The sequence below is a fragment of the Choloepus didactylus genome, chromosome 3, assembly GCF_015220235.1.
Source record: "Choloepus didactylus isolate mChoDid1 chromosome 3, mChoDid1.pri, whole genome shotgun sequence".
Lineage (NCBI taxonomy): Eukaryota > Metazoa > Chordata > Mammalia > Pilosa > Megalonychidae > Choloepus > Choloepus didactylus.
This window is the reverse complement of record NC_051309.1, coordinates 205,773,538-205,792,398: the sequence shown is the minus strand read 5'-3', so window position 1 is coordinate 205,792,398 and position 18,861 is coordinate 205,773,538. Positions and strand designations below refer to the sequence as shown.

The 18,861-nt window shown below is 38.8% G+C and overlaps 1 protein-coding gene across 13 annotated transcripts in view; it reads left to right on the top strand.

Annotated features, from left to right (window-relative positions):
* PCM1 (pericentriolar material 1) overlaps nucleotides 1-18,861 on the top strand; it is a 126,443-nt gene that overhangs the window by 87,921 nt on the left and 19,661 nt on the right. For 12 of the 13 annotated variants that reach the window (XM_037831208.1, XM_037831209.1, XM_037831210.1 and 9 more), the window contains 3 exons: nucleotides 13,526-13,646; nucleotides 15,214-15,372; nucleotides 15,622-15,758. In XM_037831208.1, the coding sequence (XP_037687136.1) occupies nucleotides 13,526-13,646; nucleotides 15,214-15,372; nucleotides 15,622-15,758 (417 nt within the window). Of the gene's footprint in view, nucleotides 1-13,525; nucleotides 13,647-15,213; nucleotides 15,373-15,621; nucleotides 15,759-18,861 lie in introns of those variants that run through there. The other variant, XM_037831219.1, reaches the window with a different exon arrangement.

Sequence of the window (18,861 nt, the reverse complement as noted above, 5' to 3'; positions counted from 1 at the left end):
AGAAAATATTCCCAGTAAATGTATTTGACAAATGATTTGCATCAAGATTATATAAAGAACTCTTAACTCAGTTGTAGACAAACAACTCATTAAAAAATGGGTAATAGAGATTCAAACAGGCACTTCATGAAAGAAGATACACATATGGCCAGGAAATAAATGAAAAAATATCCAGTAGAATTTAATCATCAGGGAAATGAAAATTCAAACAAGATGAGATACCACTTCACACCCATTAGAATGGCCAAAATGAAAAAGATTGAGAATAAGAAGTGTTAACGAGAATGTGGAGTAATCGCAACTCTCTCACACTACTGGTGGGAATATAAAATTGTACAATCACTTTGGAAAGCAGTTTGGCAGTTTCTTTTTAATTTTTCTATTTTTTTATTTTGAAGTAAATTCACAGTGATAGGAACAGTTGCCAAAACAATACTGACCCCATGCACAGAATTCCATCATACCCTGACCCCCTCCCCCGATAGCCCAATCCACCAATTGTAACATACTGTCATATCGCTATTTCTTTCCCTCCCTCCCTCCCTCCCTATCTATCATCCATCATCTGTTGCTCTGTCTTCTGAACATACAAGAGCTAGCTGCACACACCCTTGAACAAACACTGTAATTCACATATACACTTCCCATGAATAAGAGCATTCTTTTATGCAATCCCATTAAGCGCAGCTAAGAAGTACAAGAGATTCAACGATGATACAAAGTTTACATTCTATATTTCCTTTTCCTTATGTCTCAACTGTGTCCCTTTGAGCCTCCTGTCCTCCATCCTCCAATCCCATCCAGGCTAATCCTTGGCATTCAATTGTCATCTATTTAGACTGTCTTTTTTTTTTTTTTTTCCAATTGTGGAAACATATACAGCCTAAATCTTCCCATTCCACCCCCTCCCTAGGCTTCCATTAGTGGGATTAATCACATTTAGAATGTTGTAATGCTCTTTCCCACCATCCATTACTAGAAATTTCCCTTCACCTCAAACAGCAACCCTACACTCCTTTCTTAACTCCCCATTGCCCCTTCCCCCATTTCTCTTAACCCAAACTCTACTTTTCATTTCTAAGGTTATGTTCTCTGATAATTTCTTTGTGTTTACTGTGGGGCTTAAAATTAACCTCTTAAATCCATAACAATCTTCTTTTTCTTTGATACCACCTTCACTTCAATAGGACACATAAACTATGTTCCTGTACTCCTCCATTCCCCCACCTTTATATGGTTGTCTAAAATTACTTATTTTACATTGAGTTCAAAACCACTGATTTGTCATTAGAGTTTATGTATTTTATATCATGTAGGAAGTAAATAGTGGAGTTACAGTTCAAAAATTATTGTCTTCTGTTTGCATTCCACTGTGATTGGAGAATGTGCTTTGAGTATATTCAATTTTTTTTTTTTTTTTAATTTATTGAGGCTTGTTTTGTGTCCCAGCTTATGGTCTCTTCTGGAGAAAGATCCGTGATCACTAGAGAAAAATGAGTGTCCTGGTGATTTGGGATGTAAGGTACTATATATGTCTGTTAAAATTCTCTTTATCTCTTTCTCCTTTCTTTGTTTCTCTGTTGCTAGGGCTCCTTTAGAATCTGAAGTAGGGCAGGTCTTTTATTGGCAAAGTCTCTCAGCATTTGTCTGTGAAAGATTTAAGCTCTCCCTCAAATTTGAAGGAGAGTTTTGCTGGATAAAGTATTCTTGGTTGGAAATTTTTCTCTCTCAGAATTTTCAATGTGTCATGCCACTGCCTTCTCACCTCCATGGTGGCCGCTGAGTAGTCACAACTTAGTCTTATGTTGTTTCCTTTCTATGTGGTGAATTGCTTTTCTCTTGTTGCTTTCAGAACTTGCTCCTTCTCTTCAGTATTTGAGAGTCTGATCAGAATATGTCTCGAAGTGGGTTTATTTGGATTTATTCTATTTGGAGTTCTCTGGGCATTTATACTTTGTGTATTTATATCGTGTATAAGGTTAGGGAAGTTTTCCCCAACAATTTCTTTGAATACTCTTCCTAGACCTTTACCCTTCTCTTCCCCTTCTGGGACACCAGTGCGTCTTAAGTTTGGGCTTTTTATTTTATCTATCATATCCCTGAGATCCATTTCAATTTTGTCAATTTTTTTCTCCATTCTTTCTTTTGTTCTTTCATTTTCTGTTCTGTGGACTTCTAGGACACTGAGACATTGTTCAACTTCCTCTAATCTTGTATTGTGAATATCCAGAGCCTTTTTAATTTGGCCAACAGTTTCTTTTATTTCCATAATATCTTCTATTTTTTTATTTATTCCTGGGCCATGGTCTTCCTGATGTCCTTTAAATCCTTTGCCATGTTTTTGTTCCTCGATTATAGTTCTTTGATTAATTCTGCCAAGTACTGTGTCTCTTCTGATATCTTGATTTGTGTGTTTGGAGTTGGATTCTCCATATCGTCTGGTTTTGTCATATGCATTAAGATTTTCTGTTGTTTTTGGCCTCTTGGCATTTGCTTTGCTTGATAGGGTTCTTTCAAGTTGTAAAAAAAAAAGATACCAATCTAATTTTTCAGAAACACAGTTTGGTGACATACATTTTCTCTAACCAGCAGATGGCGTCTTTGAGTCACCTGTGCCCCTCAAGTCAGTTCTCAACCTTGTTCCCGCAGTGTGTGGGGAAATGATTCTTGTGGAGGTTAGTTGGAGAACTCAGGTTGGGTGTGTTGCTGGAGCTGTCCGCCCTCAATGTGGGGCGTGTGTATGGGTGGCCAGGGAGGAAGGGCAGCTTTAATATTCAAATCCCCCAGGTTCCCAGAGATTCAAGGCTGCCGCAAGAGTCTAAGCCGTCATTTCATTTCAGCCCCAGACCCTCTCTCTCGCTGTCCCACAAACCACCGGACTTGGCATAGTGTCCCTGGGTTCTCCGAGCGGGTCCCCCCTCCCAGCCACAATCCTCCAGGAGCTCTGCCGAGGGAATGCCGTGCTACGTCACCAGTGTGCGCCGTCCCTCAAGAGAAGCCCTGGGCCTCTGGGCCGTGCAGCAGCGCTCTCAGCCTGATGCAAAGATGGCCGAACAGGGCATCTCAACCCCCCACCCCTCCTCACACAGTTCCTCTTTCCCACTCCGGGACAACTGGCGGGGCTCTGGGCTGTGGGCATGGCCCCGGGCAGGAGTTTATCCAGCCTTCCAGGGAGCCAGCTGCAAGCCACAGGGCTTCTGTTTCTGCCTCTCCCCTCCGTTCCCCCGGCCCCAAGGGTATCTGCAGCGGTCTATCCTCCAGGCCAGACACCAAGAGGCTGGCCCAGCCCCCTCTTGCTGTGTTTTACTGCATGGTTCCCACTCCCACAACTGCAGCCGCTCCTGGGTTTTTCCCTTTTTTTTTTTTTTTTTCAAAGAGCCAATTGGTCTCCAAACGCCAAGCCGTGGCTTCCCCAGACCGCCATGCGGCTGCAGGTCTTCCAGCCAGCTCACTCACTCATTTCAGAATACGGACTCCCAGTTTCACCAAGTATACGGCCCCTGTGATACTAGCAGACCTTGTCCAGCTGGCGCATCGCTGTAACCAGTATTCTGGGTCACTTTCTGGTTTTTATCTAGTGTTTTTCACGGAGGTGTTTTTTTGCCCTGTCTCACCTAGCCGCCATCTTTGCAATCTCAGCAGTTTCTTTTTTTTTTTTTTTTTTTTTTTAAACACTTTTTTTTCCTAGCTATTTTTATTTAATCTTCATTTTATTGAGATACATTCACATACCACGCAGTCATACAAAACAAATCATACATTCGATTGTTCACACTACCATGACATAGTTGTACATTCATCACCTAAATCAATTCCTGACACCTTCATTAGCACATACACAAAAATAACAAGAATAATAATTGAAGTGAAAAAGAGCAATTAAAGAAAGAAAGAACACTGGGTACCTTTGTCTGTTTGTTTGTTTGTTTGTTTCCTTCCCCTATTTTTCTACTCATCCATCCATAAAGTAGACATAGGGGAGTGTGGTCCTTATGGCTTTCCCAATCCCATTGTCACCCCTCATAAGCTCCATTTTTATACAATTGTCTTCAAGATTCATGGGTTCTGGGTTGTAGTTTGATAGTTTCAGGTATCTACCACCAGCTACCCCAATTCTTTAGAACCTAAAAAGGGTTGTCTAAATTGTGCGTAAGAGTGCCCACCAGAGTGACCTCTTGGCTCCTTCTGGAATCTCTCAGCCACTGAAGCTTATTTCATTTCCTTTCACATCCCCCTTTTTGGTCAAGAAGATGTTCTCCGTCCCACGGTGCTGAATCTACATTCCTCCCCGGGAGTCATATTCCACATTGCCAGGGAGATTCACTCCCCTGGGTGTCTGATCCCACGTAGTGGGGAGGGCAGTGATTTCACCTTTCAAGTTGGCTTAGCCAGAGAGAGAGGGCCACATCTGGGCAACAAAGCGGCATTCAGGAGGAGGGTCTTAGGCACAATTATAGGGAGGCATAGCCTCTCCTTTGCAGCAACCGTCTTCCCAAGGGCAAATTCCGTGGTAGAGGGCTCAACCCATCAAACCACCAGTCCCCTATGTCTGTGGTCATGTTAAGCAACCATCGAGGTGGGGTAGGCCAGTACGCCTCGGCAGTTTCTTGAAGTTAAGAGTTAACTTGGCTTGTGACCCAGCAATTTCTCTTCTAGGTATTCATCCAAGACAAATGAAAATATGTGCCCACAAAATTATTTGTATACTAAAATTCATAGCAGCTTTGTTCATGATAGCCTCAAACTGGAACATCAGTTGATAAATGAGTAAATAAACTGTCGTTAGTCTCTATGATGGTATATAGCCTCAAACTGGAACATCAGTTGATAAATGAGTAAATAAACTGTCGTTAGTCTCTATGATAGTATACAGTTCAGCCATTTAAAACATGAATTTGTAAAGTACACAACAGCATGGATTAATTTCAGAAACATGCTGATTGATAGAAGCCATGCACTGAAGAGTATGCAGTTTATGGTTCCATTTATATGAAGTTCTCAAATCAGCAAAACTAATCTGTGATGATTAAAATCATGTGAGTAAGATGGCAGACTGGTGAGCTGTATGTTTTAGTTACTCCTCCAGGAAAGTAGGTAGAAAGCCAGGAACTGCGTGGACTGGACACCACAGAGCAGTCTGCCTTTGGGCATACTTCATACAACACTCATGAAAACGTGGAACTGCTGAGATCAGCGAAATCTGTAAGTTTTTGCGGCCAGGGGACCCGCGCCCCTCCCTGCCAGGCTCAGTCCGGTGGGAGGAGGGGCTGTCAGCTCCGGGAAGGAGAAGGGAGAACTGCAGTGGCAGCCCTTATCGGAATCTCATTCTACTGATCCAAACTCCAACCATAGATAGACTGAGACCAGACACCAGAGAATCTGAGAGCTGCCAGCCCAGCAGAGAGGAGACAGGCACAGAGAAAAAAAAACGACACGAAAAACTCCAAAATAAAAGCGGAGGATTTTTGGAGTTCTGGTGAACATAGAAGGGGGAAGGGCAGAGCTCAGGCCCTAAGGCGCATATGCAAATCCTGAAGAAAAACTGATTTCTCTGCCTCCTGGATCTTTCCTTAATGGCCCTAATTGCTTTGCCTCTTGGCATTTCAATAACCCATTAGATCAGCAAGGAGGGCTTCTTTTTTTTTTTTACCTTTTGTTTTTTCTGTTTCTAAAACAATTACTCTAAGAAGCCCAATACAGAAAGCCTCAAAGACTTGCAATTTGGGCAGGTCAAGTCAAGAGCAGAACTAGGAGAGCTCTGAGACAAAACGCAATAATCCAGTGGCTGAGAAAATTCACTAAACACCACAACTTCCCAAGAAAAGGGGGGTGTCCGCTCACAGCCATCATCCTGGTGGACAGGAAACACTCCTGCCCATCGCCAGCCTCATAGCCCAGAACTGCCCCGGACAACCCAGTGTGAAGGAAGTGCTTCAAATAGCAGGCCCACACCACAAAACTGGGCGTGGACATTAGCCTTCCCTGCAACCTCAGCTGATTGTCCCAGAGTTGGGAAGGTAGAGCAGTGTGAATTAACAAAGCCCCATTCAGCCGTCATTTCAGCAGACTGGGAGCCTCCCTACACAGCCCAGCAGCCCAGAACTGCCCTGGGGGGACGGCGCTCACCTGTGACATAGCACAGTCATCCCTCAACAGAGGACCCGGGGTGCACGGCCTGGAAGACGGGCCCACTTGCAAGTCTCAGGAGCCATACGCCAATACCAAGGACTTGTGGGTCAGTGGCAGAGACAAACTGTGGCAGGACTGAACTGAAGGATTAGACTATTGCAGCAGCTTTAAAACTCTAGGATCACCAGGGAGATTTGATTGTTAGGGCCACCCCCCCTCCCTTACTGCCCAGAAACACGCCCCATATACAAGGCAGGCAACACCACTACACACGCAAGCTTGGTACACCAATTGGACCCCACAAGACTCACTCCCCCACTCACCAAAAAGGCTAAGCAGGGGAGAACTGGCTTGTGGAGAACAGGTGGCTCGTGGACACCACCTGCTGGTTATTTAGAGAAAGTGTACTCCACGAAGCTGTAGATCTGATGAATTAGAGATAAGGACTTCAATTGGTCTACAAATCCTAAAAGAACCCTATCAAGTTCAGCAAATGCCACGAGGCCAAAAACAACAGAAAATTATAAAGCATATGAAAAAACCAGATGATATGGATAACCCAAGCCCAAGCACCCAAATCAAAAGATCGGAAGAGACACAGCACCTAGAGCAGCTACTCAAAGAACTAAAGATGAACAATGAGACCATAGTACGGGAGACAAAGGAGATCAAGAAGACCCTAGAAGAGCATAAAGAAGACATTGCAAGACTAAATAAAAAAATAGATGATCTTATGGAAATTAAAGAAACTGTTGACCAAATTAAAAAGATTCTGGACACTCATAGTACATGACTAGAGGAAGTTGAACAACGAATCAGTGAGCTCGAAGATGACAGAATGGAAAATGAAAGCATAAAAGAAGGAATGGGGAAAAAAATTGAAAAAATCGAAATGGACCTCAGGGATATGATAGATAATATGAAACGTCCAAATATAAGACTCATTGGTGTCCCAGAAGGGGAAGAAAAGGGTAAAGGTCTAGAAGGAGTATTCAAAGAAATTGTTGGGGAAGACTTCCCAAATCTTCTAAACAACATGAATACACAAATCATAAATGCTCAGCGAACCCCAAATAGAATAAATCCAAATAAACCCACTCCGAGACATATGCTGATCACACTGTCAAACACAGAAGAGAAGGAGCAAGTTCTGAAAGCAGCAAGAGAAAAGCAATTCACCACATACAAAGGAAACAGCATAAGACTAAGTAGTGACTACTCAGCAGCCACCATGGAGGCAAGAAGGCAGTGGCACGATATATTTAAAATTCTGAGTGAGAAAAATTTCCAGCCAAGAATACTTTATCCAGCAAAGCTCTCCTTCAAATTTGAGGGAGAGCTTAAATTTTTCACAGACAAACAAATGCTGAGAGAATTTGCTAACAAGAGACGTGCGCTACTGGAGATACTCAAGAGAGCCCTACAGACAGAGAAACAAAGAAAGGACAGAGAGATTTGGAGAAAGGTTCAGTACTAAAGAGATTCGGTATGGGTACAATAAAGGATATTAATAGACAGAGGGGAAAAATATGACAAACATAAACCAAAGGATAAGATGGCTGATTCGAGAAATGCCTTCACGGTTATAACGTTGAATGTAAATGGATTAAACTCCCCAATTAAAAGATATAGATTCGCAGAATGGATCAAAAAAAATGAACCATCAATATGTTGCATACAAGAGACTCATCTTAGACACAGGGACACAAAGAAACTGAAAGTGAAAGGATGGAAAAAAATATTTCATGCAAGCTACAGCCAAAAGAAAGCAGGTGTAGCAATATTAATCTCAGATAAAATAGACTTCAAATGCAGGGATGTTTCGAGAGACAAAGAAGGCCACTACATACTAATAAAAGGGGCAATTCAGCAAGAAGAAATAACAATCGTAAATGTCTATGCACCCAACCAAGGTGCCACAAAATACATGAGAGAAACACTGGCAAAACTAAAGGAAGCAATTGATGTTTCCACAATAATTGTGGGAGACTTCAACACATCACTCTCTCCTATAGATAGATCAACCAGACAGAAGACCAAATAGGAAATTGAAAACCTAAACAATCTGATAAATGAATTAGATTTAACAGACATATACAGGACATTACATCCCAAATCACCAGGATACACATACTTTTCTAGTGCTCATGGAACTTTCTCCAGAATAGATCATATGCTGGGACATAAAACAAGCCTCAATAAATTTAAAAAGATTGAAATTATTCAAAGCACATTCTCTGACCACAATGGAATACAATTAGAAGTCAATAACCATCAGAGACTTAGAAAATTCACAAATACCTGGAGGTTAAACAACACACTCCTAAACAATCAGTGGGTTAAAGAAGAAATAGCAAGAGAAATTGCTAAATATATAGAGACAAATGAAAATGAGAACACAACATACCAAAACCTATGGGATGCAGCAAAAGCAGTGCTCGGGGAAATTTATAGCACTAAACGCATATATTAAAAAGGAAGAAAGAGCCAAAATCAAAGAACTAATGGATCAACTGAAGAAGCTAGAAAATGAACAGCAAACCAATCCTAAACCAAGTAGCAGAAAAGAAATAACAAGGATTAAAGCAGAAATAAATGACATAGAGAACAAAAAAGCAATAGAGAGGATAAATATCACCAAAAGTTGGTTCTTTGAGAAGATCAACAAGATTGACAAGCCCCTAGCTAGACTGACAAAATCAAAAAGAGAGAAGACCCATATAAACAAAATAATGAATGAAAAAGGTGACATAACTGCAGATCCTGAAGAAATTAAAAAAATTATAAGAGGATACTATGAACAACTGTATGGCAACAAACTGGATAATGTAGAGGAAATGGACAATTTCCTGGAAACATATGAACAACCTAGACTGACCAGAGAAGAAATAGAAGACCTCAACCAACCCATCACAAGCAAAGAGATCCAATCAGTCATCAAAAATCTTCCCACAAATAAATGCCCAGGGCCAGATGGCTTCACAGGGGAATTCTACCAAACTTTCCAGAAAGAACTGACACCAGTCTTACTCAAACTCTTTCAAAACATTGAAGAGAATGGAACACTACCTAACTCATTTTATGAAGCTAACATCAATCTAATACCAAAACCAGGCAAAGATGCTACAAAAAAGGAAAACTACCGGCCAATCTCCCTAATGAATATAGATGCAAAAATCCTCAACAAAATACTTGCAAATCGAATCCAAAGACACATTAAAAAAATCATACACCATGACCAAGTGGGGTTTATTCCAGGCATGCAAGGATGGTTCAACATAAGAAAATCAATCAATGTATTACAACACATTAACAAGTCAAAAGGGAAAAATTAATTGATCATCTCAATAGATGCTGAAAAAGCATTTGACAAAATCCAACATCCCTTTTTGATAAAAACACTTCAAAAGGTAGGAATTGAAGGAAACTTCCTCAACATGATAAAGAGCGTATATGAAAAACCCACAGCCAGCATAGTACTCAATGGTGAGAGACTGAAAGCCTTCCCTCTAAGATCAGGAACAAGACAAGGATGCCCGCTGTCACCACTGTTACTCAACATTGTGCTGGAAGTGCTAGCCAGGGCAATCCGGCAAGACAAAGAAATAAAAGGCATCCAAATTGGAAAAGAAGAAGTAAAACTGTCATTGTTTGCAGATGATATAATCTTATATCTAGAAAACCCTGAGAAATTGATGATACAGCTACTAGAGCTAATAAACAAATTTAGCAAAGTAGCGGGATACAAGGTTAATGCACATGAGTCAGTAATGTTTCTATATGCTAGAAATGAACAAACTGAAGAGACACTCAAGAAAAAGATACCATTTTCAATAGCAACTAAAAAAATCAAGTACCTAGGAATAAACTGAACCAAAGATGTAAAAGACCTACACAAAGAAAACTACATAACTCTACTAAAAGAAATAGAAGGGGACCTTAAAAGATGGAAAAATATTCCATGTTCATGGATAGGAAGACTAAATGTCATTAAGATGTCAATTCTACCCAAACTCATCTACAGATTCAATGCAATCCCAATCAAAATTCCAACAACCTACTTTGCAGACTTGGAAAAGCTAGTTATCAAATTTATTTGGAAAGGGAAGATGCCTCGAATTGCTAAAGACACTCTAAAAAAGAAAAACGAAGTGGGAGGACTTACACTCCCTGACTTTGAAGCTTATTATAAAGCCACAGTTGCCAAAACAGCATGGTACTGGCACAAAGATAGACATATAGATCAATGGAATTGAATTGAGAATTCGGAGATAGACCCTCAGATCTATGGCCGACTGATCTTTGATAAGGCCCCCAAAGTCACTGAATTGAGTCATAATGGTCTTTTCAACAAATGGGGCTGGGAGAGTTGGATATCCATATCCAAAAGAATGAAAGAGGACCCCTACCTCACCCCCTACACAAAAATTAACTCAAAATGGACCAAAGATCTCAATATAAAAGAAAGTACCATAAAACTCCTAGAAGATAATGTAGGAAAACATCTTCAAGACCTTGTATTAGGCGGCCACTTCCTAGACTTTACACCCAAAGCACAAGCAACAAAAGAGAAAATAGATAAATGGGAACCCCTCAAGCTTAGAAGTTTCTGCACCTCAAAGGAATTTCTCAAAAAGGTAAAGAGGCAGCCAACTCAATGGGAAAAAATTTTTGGAAACCATGTATCTGACAAAAGACTGATATCTTGCATATGTAAAGAAATCCTACAACTCAATGACAATAGTACAGTCGGCCCAATTATAAAATGGGCAAAAGATATGAAAAGACAGTTCTCTGAAGAGGAAATACAAATGGCCAAGAAACACATGAAAAAATGTTCAGCTTCACTAGCTATTAGAGAGATGCAAATTAAGACCACAATGAGATACCATCTAACACCGGTTAGAATGGCTGCCATTAAACAAACAGGAAACTACAAATGCTGGAGGGGATGTGGAGAAATTGGAATTCTTCTTCATTGTTGGTGGGACTGTAAAATGGTTCAGCCACTCTGGAAGTCAGTCTGGCAGTTCCTTAGAAAACTAGATATAGAGTTACCATTCGATCCAGAGATTGCACTTCTCGGTATATACCCAGATCGGAAAGCAGTGACACGAACAGATATCTGCACGCCAATGTTCATAGCAGCATTATTCACAATTGCCAAGAGATGGAAACATCTGTTGAAGGACATTTGGGTTGAGTGGATAAATAAAATGTGGTATATACACACGATGGAATACTACGCGGCAGTAAGAAGGAACGATCTCGTGAAACATACGACAACATGGATGAACCTTGAAGACATAATGCTGAGCGAAATAAGCCAGGCACAAAAAGAGAAATATTATATGCTACCACTAATGTGAACTTTGAAAAATGTAAAACAGATGGCTTATAATGTAGAATGTAGGGGAACTAGCAATAGAGAGCAATTAAGGAAGTGGGAACAATAATCCAAGAAGAACAGATAAGCTATTTAACGTTCTGGGGATGCCCAGGAATGACTATGGTCTGTTAATTTCTGATGGATATAGTAGGAGCAAGTTCACAGAAATGTTGCTATATTAGGTAACTTTCTTGGGGTAAAGTAGGAACATGTTGGAAGTTAAGCAGTTATCTTAGGTTAGTTGTCTTTTTCTTACTCCCTTGTTATGGTCTCTTTGAAATGTTCTTTTATTGTATGTTTGTTTTCTTTTTAACTTTTTTTTCATACAGTTGATTTAAAAAAGAAGGGAAAGTTAAAAAAAAAAGAAAAAAAAAGAAAAACAAGGAAAAAAAAAGATGTAGTGCCCCCTTGAGGAGCCTGTGGAGAATGCAGGGGTATTCGCCTACCCCACCTCCATGGTTGCTAACATGACCACAGACATAGGGGACTGGTGGTTTGATGGGTTGAGCCCTCTACCACAGGTTTTACCCTTGGGAAGACGGTTGCTGCAAAGGAGAGGCTAGGCCTCCCTATGGTTGTGCCTAAGAGCCTCCTCCCGAATGCCTCTTTGTTGCTCAGATGTGGCCCTGTCTCTCTAGCTAAGCCAACTTGAAAGGTGAAATCACTGCCCTCCCCCCTACGTGGGATCAGACACCCAGGGGAGTGAATCTCCCTGGCAACGTGGAATATGACTCCCTGGGAGGAATGTAGACCTGGCATCGTGGGACGGAGAACATCTTCTTGACCAAAAGGGGGATGTGAAAGGAAATGAAGTAAGCTTCGGTGGGCACTCTTATGCACACTTTAGACAACCCTTTTTAGGTTCTAAAGAATTGGGGTAGCTGGTGGTGGATACCTGAAACTATCAAACTACAACCCAGAACCCATGAATCTTGAAGACAGTTGTATAAAAATGTAGCTTATGAGGGGTGACAATGGGATTGGGAAAGCCATAAGGACCACACTCCACTTTGTCTAGTTTATGGATGGATGAGTAGAAAAATAGGGGAAGGAAACAAACAGACAAAGGTACCCAGTGTTCTTTTTTACTTCAATTGCTCTTTTTCACTCTAATTATTCTTGTTATTTTTGTGTGTGTGCTAATGAAGGTGTCAGGGATTGATTTGGGTGATGAATGTACCAGTATGTAATGGTACTGTAAACAATCAAAAGTACGATTTGTTTTGTATGACTGCGTGGTATGTGAATATATCTCAATAAAATGAAGATTAAAAAAAAAAATCATGTGAGTGTGATGTGGGAGTGTCATTGACTGCAGGGGCACAAGGGGACTTTCTGGGCTGATGCAGATGGTTTGTATTTTTAGGAAAAGTGTTTACATGGGTGTGTGTGAATGAGACCTCCTAATTCATATTATACATAAAATTATATTGTTAAAAGTTGTCAACCTCCTAGTTCATACTGTACATAAAATTATATTGTTAAAAGTTGTCAACTATGTTAAAATGGGTGCATTCTTGTATATAAACTATTCTTCAATAAAATTGAATTTTTTAAAGTGTGAATTCTTTCTTTTTTCTGATACGAGTAAAAAACAGGTATTGTAGTAAGGTACTAGGTCTTGTAGTAACGAACTAAGCGTTGTTAGGGTTTGGAGATAGGAGAATGTTCCTTAGGAAACAGAAATAATTTTAAATGTTAACTCGGTGAATTTTAGAATTTAATCAGTAGCAGACTCTGTGTATTTTCATCTATGTAAAGACAAACAGATGTTCTGCAAGATTGCTTAATATATTCTTGTTCGCTGTGACAGTTCAACCGTAGATAACTTTGGTTATATCACAGTCTTGTTTGAATGGAAGACTCCTAAGACTTACAGATATCTCTTTTAGATATACGGTTTTATGCAAATACTTAACTTTCCATGTTAGATCTTTAATTATGAATCATAATATTTTTAAAAGAAATATTAGTGATTTTTGTTTGCTTTTTTTTTTTTTAAATAAGGAAACTTTTGAGAAGAACTTTGAGAGAGAAACACATAAAATAAGTGAGCAAAATGATGCTGATAATGCCAGTGTCATGTCTGTATCTTCAAATTTTGAGCCTTTTGCAACAGATGATCTAGGTAAGCAGAATTTTGATAGAATCTCAGAACATGACTTGAAATTAATTTGGTCCAGTCTGAATTGCATTGATCAGGAAACAAGTCTAAAAGGCAAGGTAAGATAGAAAGAACGAACATGGGCTTTAAAGTTCCCATCAGTCTGAATCTAAGAATTTCCTCTCTATTAATTCTGATCTCAGGCAAATCATCCAACCTTTCTGATTCTTTCTGTATATACTGAAGAAATGGGAATCTTATTTACCTTTCTATGTTCTTGTGAAAAATACATAGAACTTTCTAACATGTATAATGGAAGTTTAGAAAATGTTCATTCCTTTTCTTACCCTTAAGGTCACATGGTTCATTAATACAAAAGCTAGAATTCAGAGGTACCAATGACTCATCCAGTCACATTTCCAGTAACAATGTTGACTCCATAATTTGAAGTGAAGAACTCAAACTTAGAATAAATCATCTGTAGTGGTACTGGGTAAATCTCTTTTAAGACCTGGCACATTACTTTTTAAAAATGTTTTTATCAGTAGTAAAATAAATGAAGCTTAAAGGGTTGTATAAGTCTAAGAGAGGGAAATCCGAGTCCTTGACTTAGAATGGAGATTAGGGAAAAGAAAGATGTGTAGGTACCCGATTCATTCCTGAGGCTGTGGCTATGTGACTTTTTTTTTCTGTGTGTGTGTGTGTGTATGTGTGTGTGTGTGTGTGTGTGACCTATTAAAATATACCTGAGTATTCAGTCACTCATATTTCTGGGGCACTTAATTGATATAATAATCTAATGTCCCATTATTTTAATGAGAACATAATGAGAACAAGAATTAGATGATTTCAAAGGCTTTTTTCCATTACCCTTTCATGAGGAGTTGAAATAATTAGTATTCCTTTTGCATTATCCTGATTAATGAGCACTGTTAAGGCTTTGCTTCCTTTTGAGTAAATACCTATTAGGTCTGTACTAAACTTATCCCACTGTAGAGAAAAATCACTCTATGGCCAATCCTCTTGCCTTTTAGGCTATCTCCCCTTTCTGAATTGCCAAGTAACTTGAGTCCTACCTGTTTTATTTACTGATTTTCTGGTAACCACCCTTCACCCCTAGCTTTGTGTGAAGTGGACATAGAAGAATTGGGAAATCTCATTCATAGGACTTTTCCTTGTCTGGTTTGTTTGCATTAGGTTGGGTTGTTTTCATTGGAATCTGCATCACATTTTGATTTTTTGTTTTCTTACTGTTCAAGTGAAGCAATGTGATGTGAAATAAATACGGGCTTCAGATTTTGAGAAACCTGAGTTCAAATCCCTGCTCCTGCATTTCACTGGCTTTGAAATGTTTGGCAAGTTACTTAAGTTCTCTGAAAATGAGGGTATTACTTTTTATAGGATTATTTTAAGGATAAAATAAATAAATGTGATAATATATGTGAAGTACCCGGTTAGTACTACATCTAGAGCTTATTAAAGCTAGTTTTTCTTCCCTATGTTAAACTTAATTTTTTAATTCATACATGTTGAGGAATGCATTAAAAGGTTTGCTTCTGCATTTTCTAGAAATACTTCTGTTCCAATGCAGGGAACACTGTGATTCACTTAGATCAAGCATTAGCCAGAATGAGGGAGTATGAGCGTATGAAGACCGAAGGTGAAAGTAACCCAAATATAAGATGCACCTGCAGGATTGTTGAGGATGAAGATGGTGCTGTTGCCACTACTGCGGTTAATAATTTAGAAGGTGTGTTTTTGGATTGATAAAGGACAGTAGTTCCATGTGAAAAATTAAAAGCCCCACTGATGGCTTACGAGTAGTTTTGTCACAGGTTTTTTTTCATTTTTAGTGGTACAAAAACTATGTAGATGTTCCTTTGTATTATTTTAACATAAGATCATCAGAATTTAATATTCTTAAAATTTTTGCATGAATGCCTATGTATAATGCCACAGACTTTATTTTGCTAATATATCTTCTTTCTTTTAAAAATAGAAACTCCTGTTATTGAAAATCATAGTTCACAACAATCTATAAGTGAAGGTTCTACTATCCCTTGTCCTAGAATTGATACTCAGCAACTGGACCGGCAAATTAAAGCAATTATGAAAGAAGTCATTCCTTTTCTGAAGGTAAGCAATAATTTAAAAAAAAAACTTCCTCCTGTTTTGTTTTGTGATTCATGCAGAAGTATTCATTATAATAAATTGAGAAAATACAGATAAGAGAAAGAAAATAAAAATCACCCATAATTTTGTCACCCAGAGGTAGTAGCTACCAGCATTTTGGGAACCTTTCTGTTCTTTTTTGTAAATGGATATGTATTTTTTGCTTTTTTTTTTTCATCCACTGTACCATAAACATCTTCCTAGGTTGTTACTTTTCTACTGCATATTTCTTCATGGTTACACAATGTTCATTATTCATTCAAAGTATTTATAGAATGCCTACTTTATGCCAGGTATTACAGATATGACAGTGAACCAAGTCAGTCTCTTTGCCTTCATGGAGCTTGTATGCTAGAATGGGAATAGAGACCAAAAACACATAAGTAAATAAAAAAGCATATAAGTATCAGGATAGTGAAACATGCCATGCAGAGAATTAAAGTAGGGTGATATGATGATGTCTAGTTTGGATGGTCAGGGAAGGCTTCTGGAGAGGGGACATTTTAACAGATAAGGAGGAGCCAGCTTTAAACCAAGATAATTCTAAACAGAATGAAAGGCCATAAGATAGGAATATAGGCCTTAAGCTTGGCTTGTTGAAGCAATTGGAGGAAGGCCTGTGTGATTGGAAGAAATGTGTTTGAGATCGAGTTGGAGAGGGAGAGTCTTGGTCCCATTATGTAGAATGTTGTAGGCCATGATTAGGAGTTTGGACTTCATTCAGAGTTCAAAGGAAAATTCTTAGAAGATTCTAAGCAGGAGAGAGACAAAACTGGTTCCTTAACATAATTGATTATAGGGCATCAGGAGCGCAATGAGATCAGATGAGAAATGATTGGTGACTTACACAAGGGTGGTGGTAATGGAGATGGGGAGTAGTAGGCAATTGGAATATACTTTAAGAGGAAATGAACAGATCTTACTAATGGTTGGATGGTTGTAGGATAAGACAGAGAAGAACTGGCTGGCAGGAAATGTGATTTACTGAAATGAAGAATGCTTAGATGGAAGTTAAAGAATTTTCTATTTTGAGCATTAAATTTGAACTGCTTTTTAGAGAATTATGTAGAGAGAGGTCTAGTGGTCATTTGAATATTCATCTAGCTTCAGATAGAGAAAGGGTAGTTTGTAGCATATTGATGTCAAATAAAGCCATGGCAGTAGCTAAGAGGCCTAGAACTGGGGCCCAGGATTAGGTGATCCAACATGTAAAAGTTGAGCAAAATAGTAAAAGCCAGAGGGATGACCAAGGAGTGCCAGTAGTCAGTTGTGGTATGTTTACCAGTCTCTGTTGTTAAATATTTGTTAATGCTGTTTTTGTTTTTCCTCTGTTATAAACATTTCCAATGACACAGCTAAATTTAAAAATATAACCATTTATATTTCCTTAGAAATAATTCTTTAAAAATTTAATTAATTTTAACTTTAAAAAATTAAAAATTGTATTTTCTTTTTATCCAGATACGGAAAATGACAAAATATGTCATCCTTGACCTCATTTCTTATGTCCTACTTATACTTTAATTTCTTTATAAGGCATTGCCAACAGAAAGTTGCCTTAATATGCTTCTATTTCTTCCCTCAGTGGAAATAATTGCTCTCCACAGAATATTTTTGTGAGAGGAGAGATCTTTGAGTAGTGTGTGGCAGCTGTAGAAGACGCTTTCTCTGACTAGCCAAAGAAAAAAACAGTATCTGCTGTGCTTCAATTATTCCATGTCAAACCCTGAAAAACTTGTCTTTTTTCTGGACAGTTGCAACAGCTGCTAAAGTCTCTGTTTGCTTCCTGTTATGATCTTTCAACTGTGCTGCTAGACTTGCTAGTACTTTTAAGGCCTTGGCACTTGCTGCTACCTTTGCCTGAAATATTCTTCCCTTAAATTCTTGCATGACTTGTTCCCTGGAACCCCTCAAGTCCTTGGTCAAATGTTGTTGAGCAGACCCACTCCCATGCCCCTTACCAGCTTTTCTTTCTCTCCATAGCACTTACCACCTTCAGCCTATTAAAATATGCTTATTTACTTTGTCAGTCTTCACTAAAATGTAAGCTCTGTGGAATCACAGATGCTAATCTTTTTTGTTTGACTGCTGTATCACCAGTGCCACAAATAGCACCCAGCATTCAGTAAATACTGAATGAGTTAATAAATGAATGGATTCTTGAAACTGTGGTTTTCAAACTTACCAAACTTTTGGGGCTCTGCAAAGTAGAGTTTGAAAACAGCTGGCCTGTAAGATAAAGACCAGATTAAACATCACTTAAGACCTTTTACAGCTTGGTCCCAGTCTCTTAGCTATTCCTTCCCACATACATGTGTCCTACTTGGCATTGTTTGAACAAGCACGTTGCCTGTGTTACTTCCTTTGACTAGAATGCTCTTCTGCCCTTTCTCTGTCAAGTAATCTTACCCTTCAGAACCCAGCCCAAATGTTATTGCATTTCTTGCCTAAATGTTATTGTAGGTCTTTACAGGCAGGATTGATCCTTTTCTTCACTGTTGCTGGGACTCTTGGTACATGCCATCCATGCCTTTACTAAAGAAAGCACTTAAGACAAAGTATCATAATTATTTATCTGCATCTATTTCCCCACTATAATAATGTCTTTCTTTATCTCTGTACTTTTACCAGAGAAGGACTTAATAGACTGGGCAAAAGGAATTTGAGAAGTTAAGACATAAATACATCAGTTTTACTATTTGTTCCATGAGTGTAATGCCTGTTACTTGTAAATATAAATATTTAGACACCCCCCCTCAAAAGGATATGTACTCTTACAAATATTTATTGAATCATTTGAAACTGTTGCCTCAGGCAAATTGAGTTAAGTTACAGCTTGCTTGCATCTGAGGCACAGATGATACAAAATGTCGCCTTTTTTCTTTTACATTTTTGTTCTATTGTGAAAAATGCAATAATTACTTTAAAAGTGTTGTTTTTGGTTAAATGACGTATTTTGTAGCATATTTATTTGATATGTACAGTTATTGTTTTCTAAATTAAAAAATCTAAATGATTCAGTGGTTTGCTTAGGGAATACAGCTATCTTCAGTTAGGCAGCTTTATT